General features: G+C 35.3%; 1 protein-coding gene across 1 annotated transcript in view; it reads right to left on the bottom strand.

The window, feature by feature from the left end:
- The window catches only part of SI (sucrase-isomaltase), a 114039-nt gene that overhangs the window by 38027 nt on the left and 50219 nt on the right, over nt 1–25793 (bottom strand). Inside the window, exons 24-34 of the mRNA XM_019967875.2 lie at nt 23989–24144; nt 13580–13783; nt 11827–11981; nt 10228–10396; nt 8548–8644; nt 8328–8440; nt 8113–8238; nt 6516–6644; nt 4713–4823; nt 2214–2276; nt 153–269 (exon numbers count right to left, since the gene is read on the bottom strand). Coding sequence (XP_019823434.2) covers nt 153–269; nt 2214–2276; nt 4713–4823; nt 6516–6644; nt 8113–8238; nt 8328–8440; nt 8548–8644; nt 10228–10396; nt 11827–11981; nt 13580–13783; nt 23989–24144 — 1440 coding nt within the window. The remainder of the gene's footprint in view (nt 1–152; nt 270–2213; nt 2277–4712; nt 4824–6515; nt 6645–8112; nt 8239–8327; nt 8441–8547; nt 8645–10227; nt 10397–11826; nt 11982–13579; nt 13784–23988; nt 24145–25793) is intronic.

Genomic DNA, 25793 nt, shown 5'->3' with positions numbered 1-25793 from the left:
CAGTTCTTTGCATAAGAAAATTCTACAGAAAAAAATGAGTGAGATAATTTCATAAAGAATACTTTGTTAAGATTATTAGAACTTAGTAAAATTTTTGCATAATCAGTACACAATAAATAACTTAAAATATAAATTTCTCAAAGTTTACTTACAATCCACAATCCATCAAACTTCATCTGGTTATTATAAAAATCTATAATTTCCCTTGCCCACCACTCTGCTGTGGAATTCCTGAAGAAATCTGGAAAAGCTGCATGAGCTTTGGTAGCCTGTAAAAACAAAAATTAGACCAACATGTAGAAAGTCATAAAAGAAATCTTATATTTCAGTAAGACATTTGTCTATCAGATTCACAAATTGTGAACAAGTGATAGTAAAGGCAGCTTGATCTCAACCCTAATGAATGAATATCCATGATCATCCTCCAACAACCAAGTCCATGTGTGTCCTTAAATCTAAACTGAGTTTCTCATAGACAACATATATATAACTTACAAACTGTTAGCTAGACTAAGAAAAAAGAGAAAGTTAAATAAAATCAGATATGGAAGATGAGAATTACAACTGATGTCACAGAAATAGAAAGGATGGTAAGAGGCCACGATAAATAATTATACAACAGACTAGATAGCCTAGAAGAAATGGACACATTCCTAGTTTCACACAAACTAACAATATCTGATGAATAGATATACGAGCATCCTCAACCAAACTATTAGCAAAACACATTCAACAGCACATCAAAAGGATCATACACCATGAATAAGTGGGATTTTTCCCTGTGAGGCAAGGATTATATAACACACAAAAATCAATTACTGTGATACAGCATATCAACAGAATATATGGTAAAAATCACATGGTCATATCAATAACAGTGCTTCCCCAGTGGCTCAGTGGGTAAAGTATCCCCCTGCAATGCAGGAGCCACAGGAGATGCAGGTTTGATCCCTGGGTCAGGAAGATCTCCTGGAGAAGGAATTGACAACCCACTCCAGTATTCTTGCCTGAAAAATCCCAAGGACAGAGGAGCGTGGTGGGCTATAGTCCAAAGGGTCCCAGAGTCAGACATGACTGAATGACTAAGCATAAGCATATCAATAAACAATGCAGAAAATATATTTGATAAAATTCAACACTTTTTCATGATAAAAACAAAAAACTCCCAACAAATTAGGAATAGAAAGAAATTACCTTAACATGATGAAGACTATATATTAAATGCCCAAAACTAATATCATACTCTTTAGGAAAACACTTTCAGTTTTCTAGTTCAAATAAGAAACAAGATAAGGCTTCTCACTCTCACCACTTCTATTTAACATAGTCCTAGCCAGAATAACTAGACATAAATAAGGGGGAAAGAAGCATGCTAATCAGAAAAAAGAACTGAAAGTGTCTCTGTTGTAGATGATGTAATCTTAGAAATCCCTAAAGAACACACACACACAAAACTATTAGAATTAATAAATAGGTTCAATAAAGTTGGCAGAATACAAAATCTACATGCAAAAATCAGTTACACACCTGTACACTAACAATAAACTATTTGAAAGGAAAATTAGGAAAGTAATCCAATATATAATAGCAATAAGTAATAGTAAAGTACTTAGAAATAAACGACTAAGGAAATAAAAGATTTGTACACTAAAAAATATAAAACATTACTGAAAGATATCTAAGAAGAAACAGACAAATAGAAAGGAAACCAAAGTTCATGGACTGAAATAATACTGTTAAAATATCCACAGTACTGAAAGTAATCCATAGATTCAATGTAACCCCCATCAAAATCCCAATGACATATTTTACAGAAACAGAAAAAACAAGCTTCCAACTTATTTGGAACCACAAAAGGCCTTGAATAGTTCCTTAATCATAATAATCTTGAGTAAGTAGAACAAAGCTGAAGGCATTAGGTTTCCTGATTTCAAGATATATTCCAAAGCTACAGTAGTGAAAAGCATGGTCTTGGCATAAAAATAAACATATAGGCCAACCGCAGAGTTAAAGAGCCCAGAAATTGATCCACACATGTATAGTTAACTGATCTTTGATAAGAGTGCAAGAATATGCAATGAGGAAAGTAGAGTCTCTTTAGCTAATGGTGCTGGAGAAACTGGATATTCACATGCAGAACAGTGAAATCTCTAATTATTAAATCTAAGTGCTGAATTTCTTTTAGTTCTACAATTAATCAATATGAAACTTACATTAGCAGCTTCATCTTCAGTAAGACTTTGATCTATTGTCACATTAGGCAAATCTGGCCAAACCTACAAAAAGAGAAGAAATGAGAAACCAGTTCAAAATAAATTCAGTGTGGTATGACTTTTGTAAATAAAGTTTTATAAGCAAATAATAAAAAATAATTCCTTCAATTATTTGCTTAGTTTGTGTTTTGGCATATGTATCATTTGGAAACTGTTTCCATTTTCCATATTAATCTTTTTAATATGACAAATAAAAAAAATCCAACCTTGGTGTAGGTAGTGATTTTGAAAACAATGCGTGTAACCAAATTGTCTAGTCAACAATTAATTTGAAACACGTACACCAAATTTAATTTAATGTGATATATTAAAATTATTTCTACACTTGCTCCAGGATAACACTTGAAAAACAAAAATATATATAGTTTTATATGAAAGGAATTGAATATCTGAGTTGAATGATGCCATACTGAGGCAAATAATCCTCTTGGTTTTCACAGTAGTACTAAAATCCTCTCACCACCATATTCCTACTCCAGTCACTGCTTCTTAGTCTACCAATGTTTCTTCTACTCCAATCACAAACACAAAACAGGACTCAGATTCAATCATGCCAAAAGCTCTGGGATTTAAATCTATGTTGTAGAAAGTAGAATCCACAGAAGGGTAATTACATATAAGAGATTAGTTGCTGATAGAGACTAGTGCTTAAAAGGTAGTAAAATGAAAAAATGTACAAAAATATAGAATTAGAAGAAAGTAGGAGGGAAATAATCCCTTTTAATAATCAATATTCTATACTTGCACGTTTCTTAAACATTGTGATTTTTCACCTTTACCACAGAATTTTTTCTATTTTACCTTTATCTTTTTATTTTGAAATAGTCTCAGACTTATAGAAAAGTCACAAACAATATACCTGGTATTTTTCTATACCCTTCACCGTGCTTCTCTTAATAGTAATATATTTATAACCACTGTACAATTATCAAAACCAAGAAGTTAACATTAATACAATATTACTAGCTAATCTATAGGCCATGTTCAAATGTCACCACTTTTATCACTGATGTTAATATTTTTGGTCTAAGATCCAAATAGACTTGCACATTGCATTTAATTACATCTCCCACTATGGAAATTATTTTCATTTCAATTGTGACTAGTGGATTTTTTTCTTTACTCTTTAAAAAAAATGTATTCTATATTGGAGTATAGTTGATTAATAATATTGTGTTAGTTCATATACATATACATGCATCTATTGTTTCTGAAATTCTTTTCCCATTTAGGTTTTTATAGAGTATTGGGCATCTTTACTCTATGTATAAGCCAAAGGAGGATGTTTTCTACAGTGTATTAATATAATCAGATCTGAATATTATTGTCTAAATGAAATACAATGAATTATGTTCCCTGTTCAAGTAAGGAATATAGGTATAGCTTTTACAATAATGCTATGCTATGCTAAGACACTTCAGTCGTGTCCGACTCTGTGTGACCCCATAGACGGCAGCCACCAGGCTCCCCCGTCCCTGGGATTCTCCAGGCAAGAGTACTGGAGTGGGTTGCCATTTCCTTCTCCAATGCATGAAAGTGAAAAGTGAAAGTGAAGTCTCTCTGTCGTGTCCGACTCTTAGCAACCCCATGGATTGCAGCCTACCAGGCTCCTCCATCCATGGGATTTTCCAGGCAAAAGTACTGGAGTGGGGTGCCATTACCTTCTCCGTTTACAATTATACAAGATGTTTTAAAGAGAATTACAATGTGAGAGTTGGACTGTGAAGAAAGCTGAGCACCGAAGAATTGATGCTTTTGAACTGTGGTGTTGGAGAAGACTCTTGAGAGTCCCTTGGACTGCAAGGAGATCCAACCAGTCCATTCTGAAGGAGATCAGCCCTGGTATTTCTTTGGAAGGACTGATGCTAAAGCTGAAACTCCAGTACTTTGGCTACCTCTATTCAAAGAGTTGACTCGTTGGAAAAGACTCTGATGCTGGGAGGGATTGGGGGCAGGAGGAAAAGGGGACGACAGAGGATGAGATGGCTGGATGGCATCACTGACTCGATGGACGAGAGTTTGAGTGAACTCTGGGTGACGGTGATGGACAGGGAGGCCCGGGGTGCTGCAATTCATGGGGTTGCAAATAGTCGGACAAGACTGAGCAACTGAACTGACTGACAAATATTAAATGACTTTTGTAGTATAGAATAATGAATAACCATCTTATTAGTAGTAATTTTATAATAAAACACAAAGGTACCAAGAAATATAAAAAAACAAATGAAAGATGAAACGAATAGTATTTGGACATATGATGTATGAATTCTTTCTAACAGTTTGGACTGAACTCATGGAGTATCTATTATTTTATTTATTAGCTATTAAATCATTGTATCTCTTCTTCTGAATATGCCTTAACAGTAGCTTAATTAAGTAGAAACTTTCAACGAAATAGCATTTTTACACTTATTTTATTTCAAGCTATCAATTCAATACCTTTGCCCAACAAATATCACTTGTGTTAGGCCATTTGACAAAGACATCTTTCTCCTGTCCTCTTTCAAAGGCAGGGTAAGGCTTCGTTTCATTTCCTGAAATTGCTGGATCCTAAAATGAAAATGAAATACAAAACAGGTGTCTATGATATGGAAGTATAGCCCCCTGGGTAGCTGTTATGAAATATTACAATTTTCCATTTTTAAATTATCATTGTATTGTATTATCACATAGACTGACAGATGGACTGATGGTATAATTTTTATTTTATTTTATTTTTAAACTTTACAATATTGTATTGGTTTGGCCAAATATCGAAATGAATCCCCCACAGGCATACATGTGTTCCCCATCCTGAACCCTCCTCCCTCCTCCCTCCCCATACCATCCCTCTGGGTCATCCCAGTGCACCAGCCCCAAGCATCCAGTATCGTGCATCGAACCTGGACTGGTGGCTCGTTTCATATATGATATTATACGTATTTCAATGCCATTCTCCCAAATCATCCCACCCTCTCCCTCTCCCACAGAGTCCAAAAGACTGTTCTATACATCAGTGTCTCTTTTGCTGTCTCATACACAGAGTTATTGTTACCATCTTTTTAAATTCCATATATATGCATTAGTATACTGTACTGGTGTTTTTCTTTCTGGCTTACTTCACTCTGTATAATGGGCTCCAGTTTCATCCACCTCATTAGAACTGATTCAAGTGTATTCTTTTTAATGGCTGAGTAATACTCCATTGTGTATATGTACCACAGCTTTCCTATCCATTCATCTGTTGATGGACATCTAGGTTGCTTCCATGTCCTGGTTATTATAAACAGTGCTGCGATGAACACTGGGGTACATGTGTCTCTTTCAATTCTGGTTTCCTCAGTGTCTATGCCCAGCAGTGGGATTGCTGGATCATAAGGCAGTTCTATTTCCAGTTTTTTAAGGAATCTCCACACTGTTTTCCATAGTGGCTGCACTAGATTGCATTCCCACCAACAGTGTAAGAGAGTTCCCTTTTCCCCACACCCTCTTCAGCATTTATTGCTTGTAGACTTTTGGATCGCAGCCATTCTGACTGGCATGAAATGGTACCTCATAGTGGTTTTGATTTGCATTTCTCTGATAATGAGTGATCTTGAGCATCTTTTCATGTGATGGTATAAATTTTTGTGTTCTAGCTTGATTGTTTTTTAAATTTTTAGAAGGAAAATTTAAGAACTTTTGAAAATGTGTTAGCTATGATTATAAGCAAGATTACTAGTATTTTTGTTTTGCTTTTATTTCCCCAGTGGGATTTCTAACTGCCTAGCTTGCTTTTTGTAATGTATTGATGAAATATTCTCCCCATAGAATCACTAATTTGAAGGCAAATTTTTAAACATGACAAGCGTAAGATGCAGTCCCAGAGTAAGATATGAGAATCTTAAAGGAATAGAAAAATCCATCATCACTTTGTGATAGTGTCTATAAACTGAGGTCAGTTTGTAGCTTGGGTGATTATTAAGAAACAGCCTGTCTTTGACTCCCAGCTTTATTTAATCTTAGGTCTCTATGGATAAACCCAAGAATGAAGGTAGCCTTGTGGCTGCCCATGTAAATGAAGTGTTAAAGGAAGAAAGGTTTAGATTTGGGAGTAGAATTCAAACTTACATGTTTCATATTTTGAAACACCTTTTCCTCCCTCATTAAGAAGAGAAATCTGAACAAAACTAATATAATAAGGCTCAGATAGACGATGAAATACCTCCAATTAAATTAAATACAATTAAATTAAAAAAAAGAAGATAAAATATAAGTACTGACCAGGATAATAATGTATCTCATTCCCTCACTTCTTATTTTGTCAACAAACTGAGGAAGGTCATGAAATTCATCATCAATTGTAAAGTCTAGTTGCCTTTCCATGTAATCAATATCTGTGTACTGAACATCCTGAAAAATATGAGAATTGTAGTGTGGTAAGAATCAGCAGAGTGAGTTCATCACATTCTATCATGTTTATAAAAGTAATAGTAGTATGAAAGTTTCAGTGCTTGAGAATTGAGTAATGTGATATTCAAGAAATAAAAATAGCATGTATAGATGCAAAATATTCTAAGAACAAGTTCATATAAATGCTATGTTTTGTTAAAAGTTCATTAAATAGTAATTCTGATTTAGAAGTAAAAATCCTTTCAAATAAGTATCTTTTGTTTTATAATTCCCAAAAGAAATAAGACATAAGAGTAAAGGACTTATGAGGTCATGAAATTATACTAAATGATAACTTGGAATTTTGTACAGTATACAGAAAAAAAGTATTGCTCTATTTCTGGAAACAAAAGGCAAATATGGGATAATTTCAATAATTCTAAAATTATAAAAGGAGAAAAAATTATTAATAAATCATCAATTATTTTGTTATTCTTATATCATCCACCAAAGTCATTTTCAAAATAATAGCCTAAGCTTAAATAAGCAAAATATTATTTACCAGTAGATATTTACAAATATATTTACATGAAAAAATGCTTGCATTATATTATTAAATCTTTAATTTAGGCCTAAAGTACTTTAAAAAATTATTTTCTGTTAAAGACAATTTCTTTTTCTAGATATTACAAAAAATATGGATAACATAGGACTAATAATGAAAAAATCTTCTTCAAAATTTTTTTTCACTTTCATATCACTACATCATTAACCTATACAATTAATTTCCCTATAATAATGTATTCAGGAACCATATGTTGGATTCTACTATGTCTTGATGTCTTATAAATGAGACTCTACTTATTCTTCTTAGAGTGAGTTCTTATATACAAAGCATTCTAGATTTTAATATTTAAATATTACTGGGAGGATACCTGAGATTTCTTAATGTTGCTAAAAAATAAAAATCACAGGAACTGATTATTTCTGGATACTTAAAACTCTTTAGTTTCCCACACATTGAGGGAAGAGGATATTCTGCAAGCCCACTGATTCTCTATGACAGCTGTCATCAATTCCATGACAAAAATCATTTTTTCACCTCAAATTGTTTTTCTTTAATTTGTTATATCAGTTGATGAAATAAGTTCACTGGATTCGTACTCTCATTTAAAAGAAGACAATAAATGTGTTTGACTACCTATGAGACACACAGTTTCTCAGAGAAAAGCAAGTGCATAGTGACTTGTTTAGCACAACTTACAGTCATAAGACTGATGAGAAAGAAGGAAAAATAATGGTATTAGCCCTTTCTTTATCCCTCTGCTAAAGACAATCAGTATAATCTGATATCCAATTCATTTGGTGCTACTAACAAACTACACATTGCTTTTTGTCAAATGTTTAAATAATTTTAAAGTGTATGTTTATTTTATTCTGCTTTTGTAGATGACATATTTAACACTGTTTTAAAAATTGATATACATACATAGGGGATCTGGGCAGCCACCATGTCATTATATACTTCTTCAACTTGTGAAGTATTTCTGTATCCATAACGACATAACTGGAATCCCAAAGCCCAATAAGGTGGCATGACTGGTTGGCCGATTACCTTTGAAAAAAAAAAAATCCTGGTGAACTAAGATAAATACTTTATATTATAAAGAAAACTTTATCTCTTTTTAAAATCCACAATCATACTTCATGGTATTGCTTTGTTGTGACTTCTGGAGATGGGCCCAAAAACATATAAAAGTCCAAGATTCCTCCAATCATGCGATATGTCAGAGCAGGCATTGGCTGAAATGTAACATCTGGAAATCCAAAATATGATTAAATTTTGTCTATATATAAGTTATTATTTTATTTGAGTCACATAAAATATGATTTTTTAATTTAAATTTTTAAAAAATTGTTTTACCCATTGCATTGCTGTTAAGTAAGAGAACTCCATGAGCATTGTTCTCATCTTCCAGAGCCATGTAATAGGGATGAAATCCATAGGAATTAAGTTTGTACTAAAATTGAAAAAAATAAACATAATGTATATTTAAATAATAATAGCATGTGAATTTTTGTCAATGTAATATTTAAATTCACTATAAGACTGAGCCTAGGAATTTAAATATTCCTTCATTGCACAGCCAAACTATGACTGAATTAAAACAAACCCTTTTTTTTTAATTTATTTATTATTCAAACCATTAGTGCATTAGAGTATGAGAATGAATATACAAATGTGTAACACTCACAAATACTGCCAAATTAACTTACATAAAGAAACCACTGGTTTTAGAATAGTTGGGTTTCTTTCCATAGATTATGTATATTAATTTATTTATGAATTGGTACTTCTTTTTCAATAATAGAATGTTTTATTAATGATTAAAGTGATAAGTACTCAATCTCCTTAAGTACTTAATGGGATATCTAAGTTTCTATAATAATTTTTTTTTCTCCTACTGAGCATTTAATTTCATTTTCAGCATCATCTTTTAATTTTTCAGAACGGAAAATCTATATGCAGAGTCATGCAATGTCAAGATTACAAAACTTATAAGTTGATGATCCCTAATCAAATTAGTGTCATTGACCCACAATGAATCCTAGTAACTGAGTAGCTTGTGACAGAAAATTTATATATTTAGGACCAAGGTTATATGAACCTAATAGTGCCAATACTTAATGTTGAAGGGTTTTTGTTTTTTTGTGTTTTTTTTGATTCCCCAACCAAGGATCAAACTTGTGCTTCCTGCAGGGGCAGCATGGAGTTTTAACCACTGCACCACAAGGGAAGTTCCTGAAGGGTTTTAAAGAGGTAAACTTTGGTAAGACATGGTCTTTCAAACTGGAATAAATGAAAAACAGCATTCATAAGTTTGAACTATTGTGATACAAATAAAAGTTGTATGAGCACCTTAAAATAAAAAGTGGTTACGATAGTATACACATTTATAATCTCATGCTGAATATATCCTTTAAGTACACATGACATATGAAAAATGTAAATGAACTAGTATTTTTATTAAAATGTACTTTGATATATTTAGAGTAATTATAGTTAATATTAATTGTGAGAAATATATTAAATATTCATGAAATATACACCATTAATAAGACAAAACTTTGGGGAAAGTGTCATGAGCATATAAAAATATTTCCTAAACTTGTAACTAACAGCATAACCTCATAAAAATGCACAACTGCAGCTTAGGGTAACAAAGGAAAAAGTGAGAATCCAATCTTTATCTAAGGGGTTAAAAAAAAGAAAATTTCAAGGAGAACCTTAGCCAGTTATTTTTTAAAAGCTGAAAGTAAACATGGATTTGGCAGGGAATATTGAATCTGAATGTTCTTTCTATGCAGTTGAGAGAGTAAGCAATTGGGTCACGACCTCACTTCTCACTGTAGTCAATGATGTTATCTGATTAGTCATTTACTTTCACCTGTACTTTATTGTGACTTTTTGTTTTTCAGAAAAACACTCCAGCAACTGTCATGATTTCTAGTCCCTTTTATTGTTTCAATATTGAAATACAGGCCAACAAAGAGATGGCTGTATCTTAGTTGCCACTTATGGTAGTCAAATACTGGTACTCACACCAGGGGGTTGGTCTCTTGTGAACATTCCCCAAGTATGCCAGTTCAGGTCACGCTTAAATGTTGTGTGTTCCATTTCCCCAAAACCATACACATATTCTGAAGGCAGACGGGTAGATATCTGAATGAACTGGTTGTTAAAAGCAAAACCAGGAAGGCGAGAATCCCAACTGAAAACGAAAACAATTTTATTCCTGTATATGCATACAAATAGGATCAAAATAATAATGGTAATTCTTTCTTAGGTGATGTTAAAATCAGTAGTATTTTTCCCTATATAGGGTTTACCATACCCAGAGATAGATGGAAATAGATTATTCCAATACTTTTGTGGCTAACATAACAAATATCAAAATATGTTTTACAAATTCATAATCTTATTATGACTATATGTGTCTTCAGATACATATCAGTTTTTAAAATAAAATCAATATAAATATATAAATAATATATGACCTAGAAGTAATAAATGTCCTAAGAATTGAAAGTCCTTCATTTTCCTGTTCTCTTGAGAGAATCAGCAAACTTTTACTACATATAGAATAAAAAGAAATCAATATCAAAATAAATAACACATATGTATATTTTAATTTCAAACTCTATTACTATATCCTATCATTTTCTTCATCTTTTAATTTATATTTGTAAAAACGTGTTTACAAAGAAATCCAGAAGAAATGTGTTACAGAGAATGTCATTTACAATACGAAGATAAAAGAAGACGAAAAGAAAGTTGGCAGAGGAAGAAAACATATTATTACAAAAAATTTGGAACATATTCATATTTTTATATTAACGATTTTGGAAAAGTATTTGCTAAAGAATAATGCTTCCTGAATAACAATAAATAATGTATCTGAACCAGGGATTTTCCACAAAGTCATTTAGCTTTTTAACATTTAGAATGAAACTCTTCAACATTTTGAAACAATATAACATGTTTTTCTTCATTATTTGTATCCATACTGACAATACCTGAAAACATCCTGACAATATCATGTAAAGAATAGCAGGGAAAGCTTAAATTACATAGAAGTATTTTGTAATAGAAAATACATAAGAGTGTACTTTGTAGAACTTTTCACTAAAATAAAGGAAATATTTTAAAAATTAAATTTATTCATTGAACATAAAAATCATATCTATATGCATGAATCTAAACTTCCTTTCATTGATTCCTGACAGAGATAGTATTAACTTCGTCAAAATCCAGAACTAAAAAACTCCAATTTCAATCGTTCTAGTAAAATATTGACATATTTCTAAACACATTTATAAATACTTATTTTGACAACACTCCTCAGGCTTTTCAACATGAGTCTTTATTTTTGCTCTCAGCTTGAATAGAAGAATGGGTCTGATATTTAATAATCAAATTCATCACATCCAAAGTGTCAATAAAATCTTAGACCAATTGTTGACAGCTCACTAACTTTTGTTTTTGAATGTTAAAATAAGCCAATTATTTAATACCTTTAAAGCCACTTTTGATTTGATGACACAGTAAGTAGCACAGTGAAGGCTGTGAAAATAATCATCCAACTTTGCCGCCTAAGCTAAAATGAAAATGTCCTTCATATCAAGTAATTCAATTACTTACATAACTCTTCTTGTGCTTCTTCTTCGAATCTGAATGCCAAAAGGATTTTCCTTGATTTCAACATCATAAAGTCTAGTTTCATAAGTACTTGTTGGTGTATTTGGAATGTTCAATGGTACTGGAACTTCATATCTCTTATTTTGGGCATCATAAATCTATTATAGAGAAATAATGAAAAGAGATATGTTTAGTTCTTAATAGTGACATATTAGATTCTTTGCGACCCCATGGACTATAGCCTGCCAGGCTCCTCTGTCCATGGGGATTCTCCAAGCAAGAATACTGGAGTGGGCTGCCATGATCTTTCCAACCCAGGAACCCAGGTCTCCCACATTGTAGGCAGATTATTTACCATCTGAGCCACCAGGGAAACCAGGGAATACTGGAGTGGTAGCCTATCCTGTCTCCAGGGGAACTTCATGACCCAGGAATCAAACTGTTGTCTGCTGCATTGCAGGTCGGATTCTTTAGCAGCTGAATTATCAGGGAAGCCCAATATATTTAGGTACATATCATTAAATAATTTAAATAATGCCTCAAACAAGAACATTTAAATTCTTATTTACATAATTCTTAATTTTGTATCCATGGCCCATATATCTATTTCAAATTCCATAAACATATATAGATGTATAATGAATTATGTACTGTATTTTACCTGTTTTAATGTTTTGTAATTTATTTTTTCATACAGTAAGACCTCTTAAAGAAGAGAAGTTTCAGAGCTAGATATTCACTTATATGGATACACAAAATTATTTACCACTCATGGTTAGACACAGTTGCCTCAATATTTTTGCCTTATGTATGATTTTACAATGAATATTAATGCTAATTTATCTTCATTCACATCTTTACTTAGTATATTACTTACAAGTGATAATATTAGGTCAGAATATATTACAATTTGTAGGATCCTTGATATCTATTGGTAAACTGTTTTCCAGAATTGGTGTATTAATGAACATTCTTATTAAAATATGTACTCTAATACTATTCTTTGTTAAACAAGAAAACACTTTTTTTTTTAATTGCCATTTATTTCCTTGCTGATGAGGATAAACACTTAGTTTTCTCATTTTTTGTATTTGTCTTTAATTTCTTTCATTTTTATTAGCCTCCAATTAAAATAAATAAATTTATATTAAAAAAATAAAGGGTGTTAAGTATTTTAATATTTTATTCCAGATTGTATTTCTTCAGTTAAATGTCTGCATATGTATGAGTTGAAATTGCTTTCCATTTGTCATATATAAGTCAGTACCATTTCTAATAATTTTCTTAATGGAGTTCTTCAGTGCTCTTAAGTAAAAAATAACTGCTAAGTATAACTATTGAAAGAAATGATCTCTTTCGTATTTCTTACTGTATTGGCCATAAACTTCAGATCACTGTTTAAAAAGAATGGAAACAATAAGGATCTTATTGTGTTTGTTTTGTCCTATTTTGTTTACTTGAATGGAACAACCAACAGAGTCCAACTAAACGATTTATCAATTTATCAAGAATTTAAATAATTAAAAATCACCACTATATGCTTACTTATTCAAAAAGCTAGCAAAAACAGAAAGTTTTACTTATTGTGCATCTAGCTATGAGCTCTGTAGGAAGACAATAAAAGCTTTATAGAATCAAAAGATCATCAATCCAATTAACAATCCTTAATATTACATGAAAAACTCAAGCACCTAATCTATTTAAAATTTTTCTTGAGAGATGAATCATGCATTGTGATAGTTTATAATAAACATACCTTAAACTGCAACATATCATCTTTGTGATATTTCACCTCCACACGAAGAGACGAAATGGAATCAGAAGGTAGCTTTATTCGATTTGCAGTATTCAGCTGGAGGTCAGCTGTTATACCCACTGATGAGTACTGAGTTGAGTGGACTAAATAAGAGTTGTCTTCTTTAGGAAAGTAACACTCAGGTGCTTTGGATCCTAAATGAACCTAAAAACACAATACATGTTCATTTTAGAAATTGTAAGAATTGTAATTTTTAGCTAAAGAAAACCAGAGTAGACATGTTAACCACATGTATGATTTATAAAATGTTTACATTAAAATCTATAAATAACTTACATTAAATATTAATTACAAATTTATATTATGTAGTGCAATAAAATATATTAAATAATTTACAAATTATTTAATACTAAAATGAAAGTACAATCATAACACAAAATATCTATCAGGAAACATTATCTATCAGAGTAGCCATTCCCTCTCCAGTGGGACCTTCCCAACCCAGGGATTGAACCCAGCTATTCTGCACTGCAGGCAGACTCTTTTCCATCTGAGCCACCATCCTCAGAAGACATCAACTAGACCCACACTGATGGACATTCTACCACAAACCTTGCCAGTAATCTTCGATTATAAAAGACAAGACTCATAAATTTCACAATTTAGGAGGAAACAGAGATCTAATTGCCAACATCCATTGGATCATCGAAAAAGCACCAGAGTTCAAGAAAAACATCTACTTCTGCTTTATTGACTACGCCAAAGCCTTGGACTGTACACAAACTGTGGAAAATACTTAAAGAGATGGGAATACCAGACCACCTACCTGTCTTCTGAGAAATCTGTATGCAGGTCAAGAAGCAACAGTTAGAACCAGACATGACTGGTTCCAAATCAGGAAAGGAGTACATCAAGGCTGTATATTGTCACCCTGCTTATTTTACCTATATGCAGAGTACATCATGCGAAATGCCAGGCTGGATGAAGCACCAGCTGGAATGAAGATTGCCGGGAGTAATATCAATAACCTCAAATATGCAGATGACACCACCCTTATGGAAGAAAGCGAAGAAGAACTAAAGAGCCTCTTGATGAAAGTGAAAGAGGAAAGTAAAAAAGCTGGCTTAAAGCTCAACATTCAAAAAACTAAGATCATGACATCCAGTCCCATCACTTCATGGCAAATAGATGGGGAAACCATGGAAACAGTGGCAGGCTTTATTTTCTTGGGTTCCAAAATCACTGCAGATGGTGACTGCAGCCATGAAATTAAAAAATGCTTGCTCCTTGGAAGAAAATCTGTGACCAACCTAGACAGCATATTAAAAAGCAGAGACATTACTTTGCCAACAAAGGTCTGTCTAGTCAAGACTATGGTTTTTCCAGTAGTCATGTATGAATGTGAGAGTTGGATTATAAAGAAAACTGAGTGCTCAAGAATTGGTGCTATTGAACTGTGGTGTTGGAGAAGACTCTTGAGAGTCCCTTGGGCTGCAAGGAGATCCAACCAGTCCATCCTAAATATTCATTGGAAGGACTGATGCTGAAGCTGAAATTCTAATACTTTGGCCACCTGATGCAAAGAAGTGACTAATTGGAAAAGACCCTGATTTTGGGAAAGTTTGAAGGCTGGAGAAGCGAACAACAGATGATGAAATACTTGGATGGCATCACCGACTTGTTGGACATGAGTTTGAATAAGCTCCAAGAGTTGGTGATGGACAGGGAAGTCGGGCATGCTGCAGTCCATGGGGTGGTATAGAGTCAGACACAAGTGAGAGACTGAACTGAATTGAACTGAGGAGATCCTTGGGTCAGGAAGATCCCCTGGAGAAGGGATTGGCTACCCACCCCAGTATTCTTGCTTGGAGAACTCCAGGGACAGAGGAGCCTGGCACAACGGAGTGACTAACACATTCACTTTCTTTTTAAATCTCAGTGCCTAAGTTGTTTGGCTGAATGTGGCTTGAAAAATGCTGGAAATCATGCAGATTGCTCTCCCTTTACATAATCATGAAAGTTAGAGTGGGTCCAAAAGACACAATCATGGTATATTTGCCTCGTTCATTCACTATCACACTGCCCTGGATAACATTTTCCTTTTGTCTTCATGAAAAATCCTCCCTATTCTCATCATCTCCTAATGATCTTCCTTATTACTTCAGTATTAAAAGGAAAGCAATCAGAAGAAATATCAGAATGAAACAGGACAACTACCCAACCATCTCTTTACTTCCTGTTACAAAATATGTTCCGCCTGTGATTCTATATAAGGAGAACCATTTCATTTGTGCACCCAGTCCCATGCCTCTTTGCCAGCAAAGACATTCTCCTACAATTCTTAACTTTCTGTCCTGTATCACTAATATTCCACTCATTACAGGTTATTCCCAATGGCATAAACTGATTTGATTTTTCCCATCTTGTGGTGCTAGTTGTAAACATTGCACCTGCCAAGGCAGGAGATTCAAGAGATGTAGGTTAGATCCCTGGGTTGGGAAGATCCCCTAGAGAAGGAAATGGCAACCCACTCCAGTACTTTTGCCTAGAGAATCTCATGGACTGAGGAGCCTGCCAGGCTACAGTCCATGGGGCTGCAAAGAGTCAGATATGACTGAGGTGACTTAGCATGTACTCATCTTAAAGAAACTGTCACCTCGTTAATTTCTCCAATTACTGCTCTATTTTTTATGCTTTTCTTATGGCCAAATACAAAAAGCTCACCATATTCTCTATATCTAAGTTGTGACTTCCGCGTTAATGGAATCTCATTCTCACTCTGATGAGGCTTTTATTCCCATAACTCTATCAGTATTTCTGTTGTAATAGTTACCAAAGACTTCCATGATGCCAAATCCATGCCACTTTTCAGTTCTTATCTTACTAATTTTTAAACATAATTTGTACAATTGGTAATTTTCACTGTCTTGAAATGCCTTGTTCGCTTGGCTGACAAGAACAACAACTAGATTGTTTTCAATCTAATTCATTTACGATTTATTTTCGGTCTTTTAACTGATTATCATTTCACTGAGTCAAAGCTTTGGATGATTCAGAAGTTTAGTTTTTGAACTTTCCCCTTCTCAAGCTCCTTCCTTTGATGATGTCACTGCATCATATAACTTAAAAAAATATATATATATATATACTGACTCTACATTTTATATATTACCAATGATGTAAAATTTTCAGTTTCATTAGTTTCAGTTCAGTTCAGTCACTCATTCGTGTACGACTCTTTGCAACCCCATGGACTGCAGTACCCCAGGCTTTCCTGTCTGTCACCAACTTCCAGAGCATGCTCAAACTCATGTCCACTGAGTTGGTGATACCATACAACCATCTCATCCTCTGTTGTCCCCTTCTCCTCCTGCCTTCAATCTTTGCCCAAATCAGGGTCTTTTCCATTTAGTCAGTTCTTCACATCAGGTAACCAAAGTATTGGAGTTTCAGTTTCCGCATCAGTCCTTCCAATGAATATTTAGGACTGATTTCCCTTAGGATGGACTGGTTGGATCTCCTTGCAGTCCAAGGGACTCTCAAGAGTCTTCTCCAACACCACAGTTCAATAGCATCAATTCTTTGGGGCTCAGCTTTCTTTACAGTCTGACTCTCACATCCATACATGACTACTGGAAAACCATAGCCTTGACTAGATGGACCTTTGTCAGCAAGGAAATGTGTCTGCTTTTTAATATACTGTCTAGGTTGGTCATAGCTTTTCTTTTAAGGAACAAGCATCTTTTAATTTCATGGCTGCACTAGGCATCTGTAGTGATTTTGGAGTCAAGAAAATAAAGTCTGCCACTGTTTCCATGGTTTCCCCATCTATTTGCCATGTAGTGATGGGACTGGATGCCATGATCTTAGTTTTTTGAATGTTGAGCTTCAAGCCAGCATTTTCAGTCTCCTCTTTCACTTTCATCAGAAGGCTCTTTAGTTCCTCTTCGCTTTCTTCCATAAGGGTGGTGTCATCTGCATATCTGAGGTTAGTGATATTTCTCTGGGCAATCTTGTTTCCAGCTTGTGCTTCATCCAGGCTAGCATTTCACATGATGTACTCTGCATATAAGTTAAATAAGCAGAGTGACAATATACAGCCTTGATGTACTCCTTTCCCAGTTTAAAATCAGTCTTTTATTCCATGTCTTGTTCTAACTGTTGCTTCCTGACCTGCAAACAGATTTCTAAGGAGGCAGATATAGTTTGTTGTGATCCACACAGTCAAAGACTTTGACGTAATCAATAAAGCAGAAATAGATGTTTTTCTTGGAGAAGGCAACGGCACCCCACTCCAGTACTCTTGCTTGGAGAGTCCCATGGACAGAGGAGCCTGGTGGGCTGCAGTCCATGGGGTTGCTAAGAGTTGGAAACAACTGAGCGACTTCACTTTCACTTTTCACTTTCATGCATTAGAGAAGGAAATGGCAACCCACTCCATTGTTCTTGCCTGGAGAATCCCAGGGATGGGGGATCCTGGTAGGCTGCCGTCTAAGGGGTTGCACAGAGTTGGACACCACTGAAGTGACTTAGCAGCAGCAGCAGCAGCAGATGTTTTTCTGGAACTCTCTTACTTTTTCTATGATCCAAAGGATGTTGGCAAATTGATCTCTGGTTCCTCTGCCTTCTCTAAATCCAGCTTGAATACATGGAAGTTCACAGTTCATGTACTGTTGAAGCCCGTCTTAGAGAGTTTTGAGAATTACTTTGTTAGCATGTTAGATGAGGGCAATCGTGCAGTAGTTTGAATGTTCTTTGGCATTGCCTTTCTTTGAGACTGGAATGAAAACCGACCTTTGCCAGTCCTGTGCCCAGTGCTGAGTTTTCCAAATTTGCTGGCATATTGAGTCCAGCACTTTCACAGCATCATCTTTTAGGATTTGAAATAGCTCAACTGGAATTCCATCACCTCCATTAGCTCTGTTCATAGTGATGCTTCCTAAAGCCCATTTGACTTCACATTCCAGCATGTCTGGCTCCAGGTGAGTGATCACACCATCACAGTTATCCAGGTCATGAAGATTATCTCACAATTGGAAAGCTTCACTTTGATTTGTATTGAGTGTCTCAATTTTAATTTGTCCAAAACAAAACTCTTCCTCTCCTTGCTTGTTTCCCCATAGTTTTGACAGTGTGTTACTAAATACTTTCTCTTTTTCTCAGCTGTTTACACCAAAAACTTGAAGTCATTTTAGTCTTTTCTCTCATATCCCATATCCAATCAAAGAACAACATTTTCTAGCTTTATGTTAAAAATATGGACAAAAATCAATCGTGTGTGTGTGTACTCACTAAGTTGTGTCTGACTCTTTGTGATCCCATGGACTGTAGCCCACCAGGTTCCTATTTCCATGGGATTTACTAAGCCAGTATACTGGAGTGGGCTGCCATTTCCTCCTCCAGGATATCTTCCTGACTCAGTGATTGAACCTGAGTCTCCTGGGTCTCTTGCACTGGCAAATGGATTCTTTACCAATAAGACACCTGGGAAGCTCCCCACAAAGTCAAACACTTATTACTAATTCTACCTTTACCACTTTGGCTCAATCTACCAATATTTTACTTTGTTTACTGGAGTAACCTCTTTCCTGGTCTCCCTGTCTTAGTCTTCTCACATTCTGTTCTCAACACAGAAACCATTATAGTTCCATTAACATGGAAATTTAATCTACTTATTTGTCTATTCAAAACTCTCTAGTAGAATTCTATCTCGGAGTAGAAATTTTATTCCTAAATGTGGTCAAAGTAATGGAATTATATTATCTGTTTTCATGTCTGTAATTTTATCTCTGGCTATTCTTCCTTCCACTCATTCTGTTTCAGACACGATGGCCTCCTTGCTGTTTGTAGACTCTACCAGGTACATTTTAACTTCAGGTTCAATTCAGGCTGATTTATTTTCTTTCTCGAATATTATTCCTTCCTTTCTTCCCTTTGTCTCTTTTAACAAATGCCACCTTCTCAAAGAAACCTTTTATGGATACTAATTATAGTTATACCAACGACATCCCACATCCTCCCTTTTCCTTTTCTGCTTTTTGATCTCTGTAATAATTATCTAACATAGAACACAATTTTTATTTTTTAAGTTTTTAAAATATTTTTTGATGTGGACCATTTTTAAAGTCTATTGAATTTGTTACAATATTATTTCTGTTTTATGCTTTGTTTTTTGGCTGCAGGGCATGTGAGATCTTAACTCCCTGAAGAGAAATTGAACCCACAGCCCCTGCACTGGCAGAAAATGTCTTAACCACTGGACCACCAGGAAAGTCCCTAAAACAACTTTTTAAGTTACCTGTTTGTTTTCCCACACTGAAATATAATCCCTAACAGACAGGAGAGTTTCATTTATTTTGTTCTCCTTAGAACAGTGCCTAGAACATAGTAGTGCTCAAGTATTTGTTAAATGAATCAATGAATAAACAGTATGGTCTAAAGAAACATTAATTTTCTAAATTATATTTGATAAATTTCTTTTTTTTTTTTTTGGGGAAAACAACATAAACTATTTAATATTTTAAAATTATCATTCTTTTTTTTTTTTTTTTTGTGATTTAAGACTTTTTTTGATAAATTTCTAATGTTAAAGCTCCACTTATTTGAATTAAAAATCTATAAGGTGTTGAATATGAAGACTAATAGTAATGAGAAGAGTATATTTTTCACACTTTCTTATTAGAAGTTATTGGAGCTTTAGTACCATCCTTTAGATTCATTTTGATAACAGAAGTGACCGTGCACTGAACTCAATGGAGGATGGGTATGGATTTGAATGAAGAGTTGCAATTTAAAAAGAAGATACTGTAGGCAAACTGTAATGATACTTCAGTATTTGTTTTTATTGATTTCAGAATCTTTTCTCCTTCTCACTTGTTTTCTTCAGCTCTTTCATAAACTTTCCTAATGGTAAAGATTATGCAATTTTACCAAGCAATGAAGAGGAATGAGGGCCATTTCTTTTGGGGCAGGTATTCTATGTATTCCTCATATAAGTGCAGATATTTCTAGGAAGTTGCTGGCAGATGTGTCTAGACTCTTCTAAGTGTAATAAGACATGCATTTAATTTGTTGGTAACATGAAATTTGGAAAACTCAGCAGTGGCCACAGGACTGGAAAAGGTCAGGTTTCATTCCAATCACAAAGAAAGGCAATGCCAAAGAATGCTCAAATTACCACACAATTGCACTCAACTCACACGCTAGTAAAGTAATGCTCAAAATTCTCCAAGCCACACTTCAGCAATACGTGAACTGTGAACTTCCAGATGTTCAAGCTAGTTTTAGAAAAGGCATAGGAACCAGAGATCAAATTACCAATATCTGCTGGATCATCGAAAAAGCAAGAGAGTTCCAGAAAAACATCTATTTCTGCTTTATTAACGGTGCCAAAGCCTTTGACTGTGTGGATCACAATAAACTGTGAAAAATTCGTCAAGAGATGGGAATACAAGACCACCTGACCTGACTCTTGAGAAACCTGTATGTAGGTCAAGAAGCAACAGTTAGAACTGGACATGGAACAATAGACTGGTTACAAACAGGGAAAGGAGTACATCAAGGCTGTTTATTGTCACCCTGCTTATTTAACTTATATCCAGAGTACATCATGAGAAATACTGGGCTGGAAGAAGCACAAGCTGGAATGAAGATTGCTGGGAGAAATATCAATAACCTCAGATATGCAGATGACACCACCCTTATGGCAGAAAGTGAAGAACTAAAGAGTCTTTTGATGAAAGTGAAAGAGGAGAGTGGAAAAATTGGCTTAAAACTCAACATTCAAAAAACTAAGATCATGGCATCCGGTCCCATCACTTCATGGCAAATATATGGGGAAACAGTGGAAACAGTGGCTGACTTTATTTTTCTGGGCTCCAAAATCACTGCAGATGGTGACTGCAGCCATGAAATTAAAAGACACTTACTCCTTGGAAGGAAAGTTATGACCAACCTAGATAGCATATTCAAAAGCAGAAACATTGTCAACAAAGCTCTGTCTAGTCAAGGCTATGGTTTTCCTAGGAGTCATGTATGGATATGGGAGTTGGACTGTGAAGAAAGCTGACCGCCAAAGAATTGATGTTTTTGAACTGTGGTGTTGGAAAAGACTCTTGAGAGTCTTTTGGACTGCAAGGAGATCCAACCAGTCCATCCTAAAGGAAATCAGTCCTGGGTGTTCATTGGAAGGACTGATGTTGAAGCTGAAACTCCAATATTTGGCCACATGATAAGAGCTGACTCATTTGAAAAGACCCTGATGTTGGGAAAGATTGATGGCAGGAGGAAAAGGGGATGACAGAGGATGAGATGGTTAGATGGCATCACCGACTCAATGGACATGAGTTTGGGTAAACTCCAGGAGTTGGTAATGGACAGGGAGGCCTGGAGTGCTGCGGTTCATGGGGTCCCAAAGAGTCAGATACGACTGAGCAACTGAACTAAACACGAAATATATGTGCTTTTGTTTTGTTTTGTTTTTTCCCCCAACAAATCCCAATGATGTAACAAAAAGCCGAGAATTTATAAAATAAAATAAGCACATAAGGGTACTCTTCTCATATACCCTTCTGTAAAAACCTCTGCTTTTAATTGTTCTTGAAGTTTTGACCAGAATTACTGGCAGAAATTGTCACCTCTTAGTGGACCAGTTACAACCCATCAATCAATTTCAGAAGTTTTGATAACTTGAGACGATGCTTTTGAAAGACTATTCCCTACTGGCAAAATACCTTACTGAACTAAGCTAGTCAGTCACAACCAACATTTAACAGATTGCAACAAATAGAATGCTATTTTATTAAATAAAGTTACACTATTTCTAAAGTACCTGGAGAGCAATTTACACATACATTTAGCATCAGATCAGATCAGATCAGTCGCTCAGTCATGTCCGACTCTTTGCAACCCCATGAATCGTAGCACGTCAGGCCTCCCTGTCCATCACCAACTCCCGGAGTTCACTCAGACTCATGTCCATTGAGTCAGTGATGCCATCCAGCCATCTCATCCTCTGTCGTCCCCTTCTCCTCCTGCCCCCAATTCCTCCCAGCATAAGAGTCTTTTCCAATGAGTCAACTCTTCCCGTGAGGTGGCCAAAGTACTGGAGTTTCAGCTTTAGCATCATTCCTTCCAAAGAAATCCCAGGACTGATCTCCGTTAGAATGGACTGGTTGGATCTCCTTGCAGTCCAAGGGACGCTCAAGAGTCTTCTCCAACACCACAGTTCAAAAGCATCAATTCTTCGGTGCTCAGCTTTCTTCACAGTCCAACATTCACATCCATACATGACCACAGGAAAAACCATAGCCTTGACTAGACGAACCTTTGTTGGCAAAGTAATGTCTCTGCTTTTGAATATGCTATCTAGGTTGGTCATAACTTTCCTTTCAAGGAGTAAGCGTCTTTAATTTAATGGCTGCAGTCACCATCTGTAGTGATTTCGGAGCCCAGAAAAATAAAGTCTGACACCCTTTCCACTGTTTCCCCATCTATTTCCCATGAAGTGGTGGGACCAGATGCCATGATCTTCGTTTTCTGAATGTTGAGCTTTAAGCCAACTTTTTCACTCTCCACTTTCACTTTCATCAAGAGGCTTTTGAGTTTCTCTTCACTGTCTGCCATAAGGGTGGTGTCATCTGCATATCTGAGGTTATTGATATTTCTCCCGGCAGTCTTGACTCCAGTTTGTGCTTCTTCCAGTCCAGCATTTGTCATGATGTACTCTGCATATAAGTTAAATAAACAGGGTGACAATATACAGCCTTGAAGTACTCCTTTTCTTATATGGAACCAGTCTGTTGTTCCATGTCCAGTTCTAACTGTTGCTTCCTGATCTGCATACAAATTTCTCAAGAGGCAGGTCAGGTGGTCTTGTATTCCCATCTCTTGAAGAATTTTCCACAGTTTATTGTGATCCACACAGTCAAAGGCTTTGGCATAGTCAATAAAGCATAAATAGATGTTTTTCTGGAACTCTCTTGCTTTTTCCATGATTCAGCAGATGTTGGCAATTTGATCTCTGGTTCCTCTGGCTTTTCTAAAACCAGCTTGAACATCAGGAAGTTCACGGTTCACATATTGCTGAAGCCTGGCTTGGAGAATTTTGAGCATTACTTTATTAGCGTGTGAGATGAGTGCAATTGTGCAGTAGTTTGAGCATTCTTTGGCATTGCCTTTCTTTGGGATTGGAATGAAAACTGAGCTTTACATTTAGCATAGCATGTACTAAACCATGTCTTTGGAGAAGTAATTAAGATAAATTACCTATTAGAAGTTTAATTTCAAATTTCAAATGCTTCTCTAGATGAATTTAGTTTGTATGCTGTAGACTTAAAATTGTAATATGTACAGTTTACATTGAAATGCTTATGTGAAATCCATTCATGAATAATTAAAAATCTTATTACCGTTTGCCATAAGCAGCCACGTTCTTCGCAGCGTTCTTTAGTTGCAGTGTTTGAATCTGGATAACAAGTAAACTTTTCAACTTCCAAGAAAGTTTGATCCCATTGAACAGTAAAGTTTCCTCCAAGGTTAAATGTCAGATTGTGAATTAGTAGAATCTTTGGGGACAAAGAAAACAGTGAAAAGTATTTCTGACCATTGGATAATTCAAAAATAGTTAGCATTTATAAAATGCAGCAACCCATTAGCAATTTTTAAAATCGAATCTTAATAATTTTAATGCAACACTAAAAAAAAAAAGAATAGATAGGAGAAAACATGTCATCCCACTGGAAAAGCTAGAACCTCAAGACAGGAAAACTATGAGAAATTACAGAATACTGATGAAAAACATCTTTAAATCCAGACATGAGTTTACTTCTCAGTTCTGCCAATAAATGCTCATGAGTCTAAGGAAACACCTATCTTGTTTTAGCTTCAATTTCCTGCCTCTGTAAAATTAGATTAACAGATAAATAATATGTGAAATTTAAAACACACACAATGCTTGGGGCACAAGGCTTAGAATATCAGGTATGAAATAAATATTAATTTCTTCAATGAAGACAATGTTGACACTGGTTGATGTGGAGGCTTCCTGAGTCAAATCCACTGCTAACAATATTTGAGGTACAAATTAGGAAATGATATGGCAATACACAAAAATAAAAAAATGAGAGGATAGTGTTTTATGTGTGTATATATATATATATATAGTGTATTGAAGTGCATACACACACATATATATGTGTGTGTGTGTGTGTGTGTATGTATAGACAGATAGATAGATAGACATATGAGCTTTCTAGGTGTGCTTCTGATTAAGAACCTGCCTGCCAATTCAGGAGACATAAGAGATGTGGGTTTGACCCCTGGGTAGGGAAGATCCCCTGAAGCAGGAAAAAGAAACACACTCCAGTATTCTTGCCTGGAGAATCCCATGGAGAGAGGAGCCTGGAGGGTTACAGTCTATAGGGTCTCAAAGAGTTGGACATGACTGAAGCGACATAGTAGGCATACACACACATATATGCATATCCACAATATATGTATGGGCTTCTCTGCTGGCTAAGAATCCACCTGCAATGCAGGAGACTTGGGAGTTGATCTTTCAGTTGGGAATATCCCATGGAGGAGGGCATGGCAACCCATTCCAGTATTCTTACCTGGAGAATCCCCATAGACAGAGGAACCTGATGGGCTATGGTCCATTTTGTAGCAAAGAGTTGGACATAACTGATCAACTAAGCACACGCAACATATACATATGTATACAGAATATATCAGTTCAGTTCAGTTCAGTCGCTCAGTCGTGTCCGACTCTTTGCGACCCCATGAATCACAGCACATCAGGCCTCCCTGTCCATCACCAACTTCTGGAGTTCACTCAAACTCATATCCATCGAGTCAGTGATGCGATCCAGCCATCTCATCCTCTGTGGTCCCCTTCACCTCCTTCCCCTAATCCCTTCCAGTATCAGGGTCTATTCCAATGAGTCAACTCTTTGCATCAGGTGGCCAAAGTACTGGAGTTTCAGCTTCAGCATCAGTCCTTCCAAAGAACACCCAGGACAGATCTTCTTGAGGATGGACTGGTTGGATCTCCTTGCAGTCCAAGGGACTCTCAAGAGTCTTCTCCAACACCACAGTTCAAAAGCATTAATTCTTCAGCACTCAGCTTTCTTCACAGCCCAACTATCTCACATCCATACATGACTACTGGAAAAACCATAGCCTTGACTAGACGGACCTTTGTTAGCAAAGTAAT

The sequence above is a fragment of the Bos indicus genome, chromosome 1, assembly GCF_029378745.1.
Source record: "Bos indicus isolate NIAB-ARS_2022 breed Sahiwal x Tharparkar chromosome 1, NIAB-ARS_B.indTharparkar_mat_pri_1.0, whole genome shotgun sequence".
Lineage (NCBI taxonomy): Eukaryota > Metazoa > Chordata > Mammalia > Artiodactyla > Bovidae > Bos > Bos indicus.
This window is presented reverse-complemented; position numbering and strand designations above follow the sequence as displayed.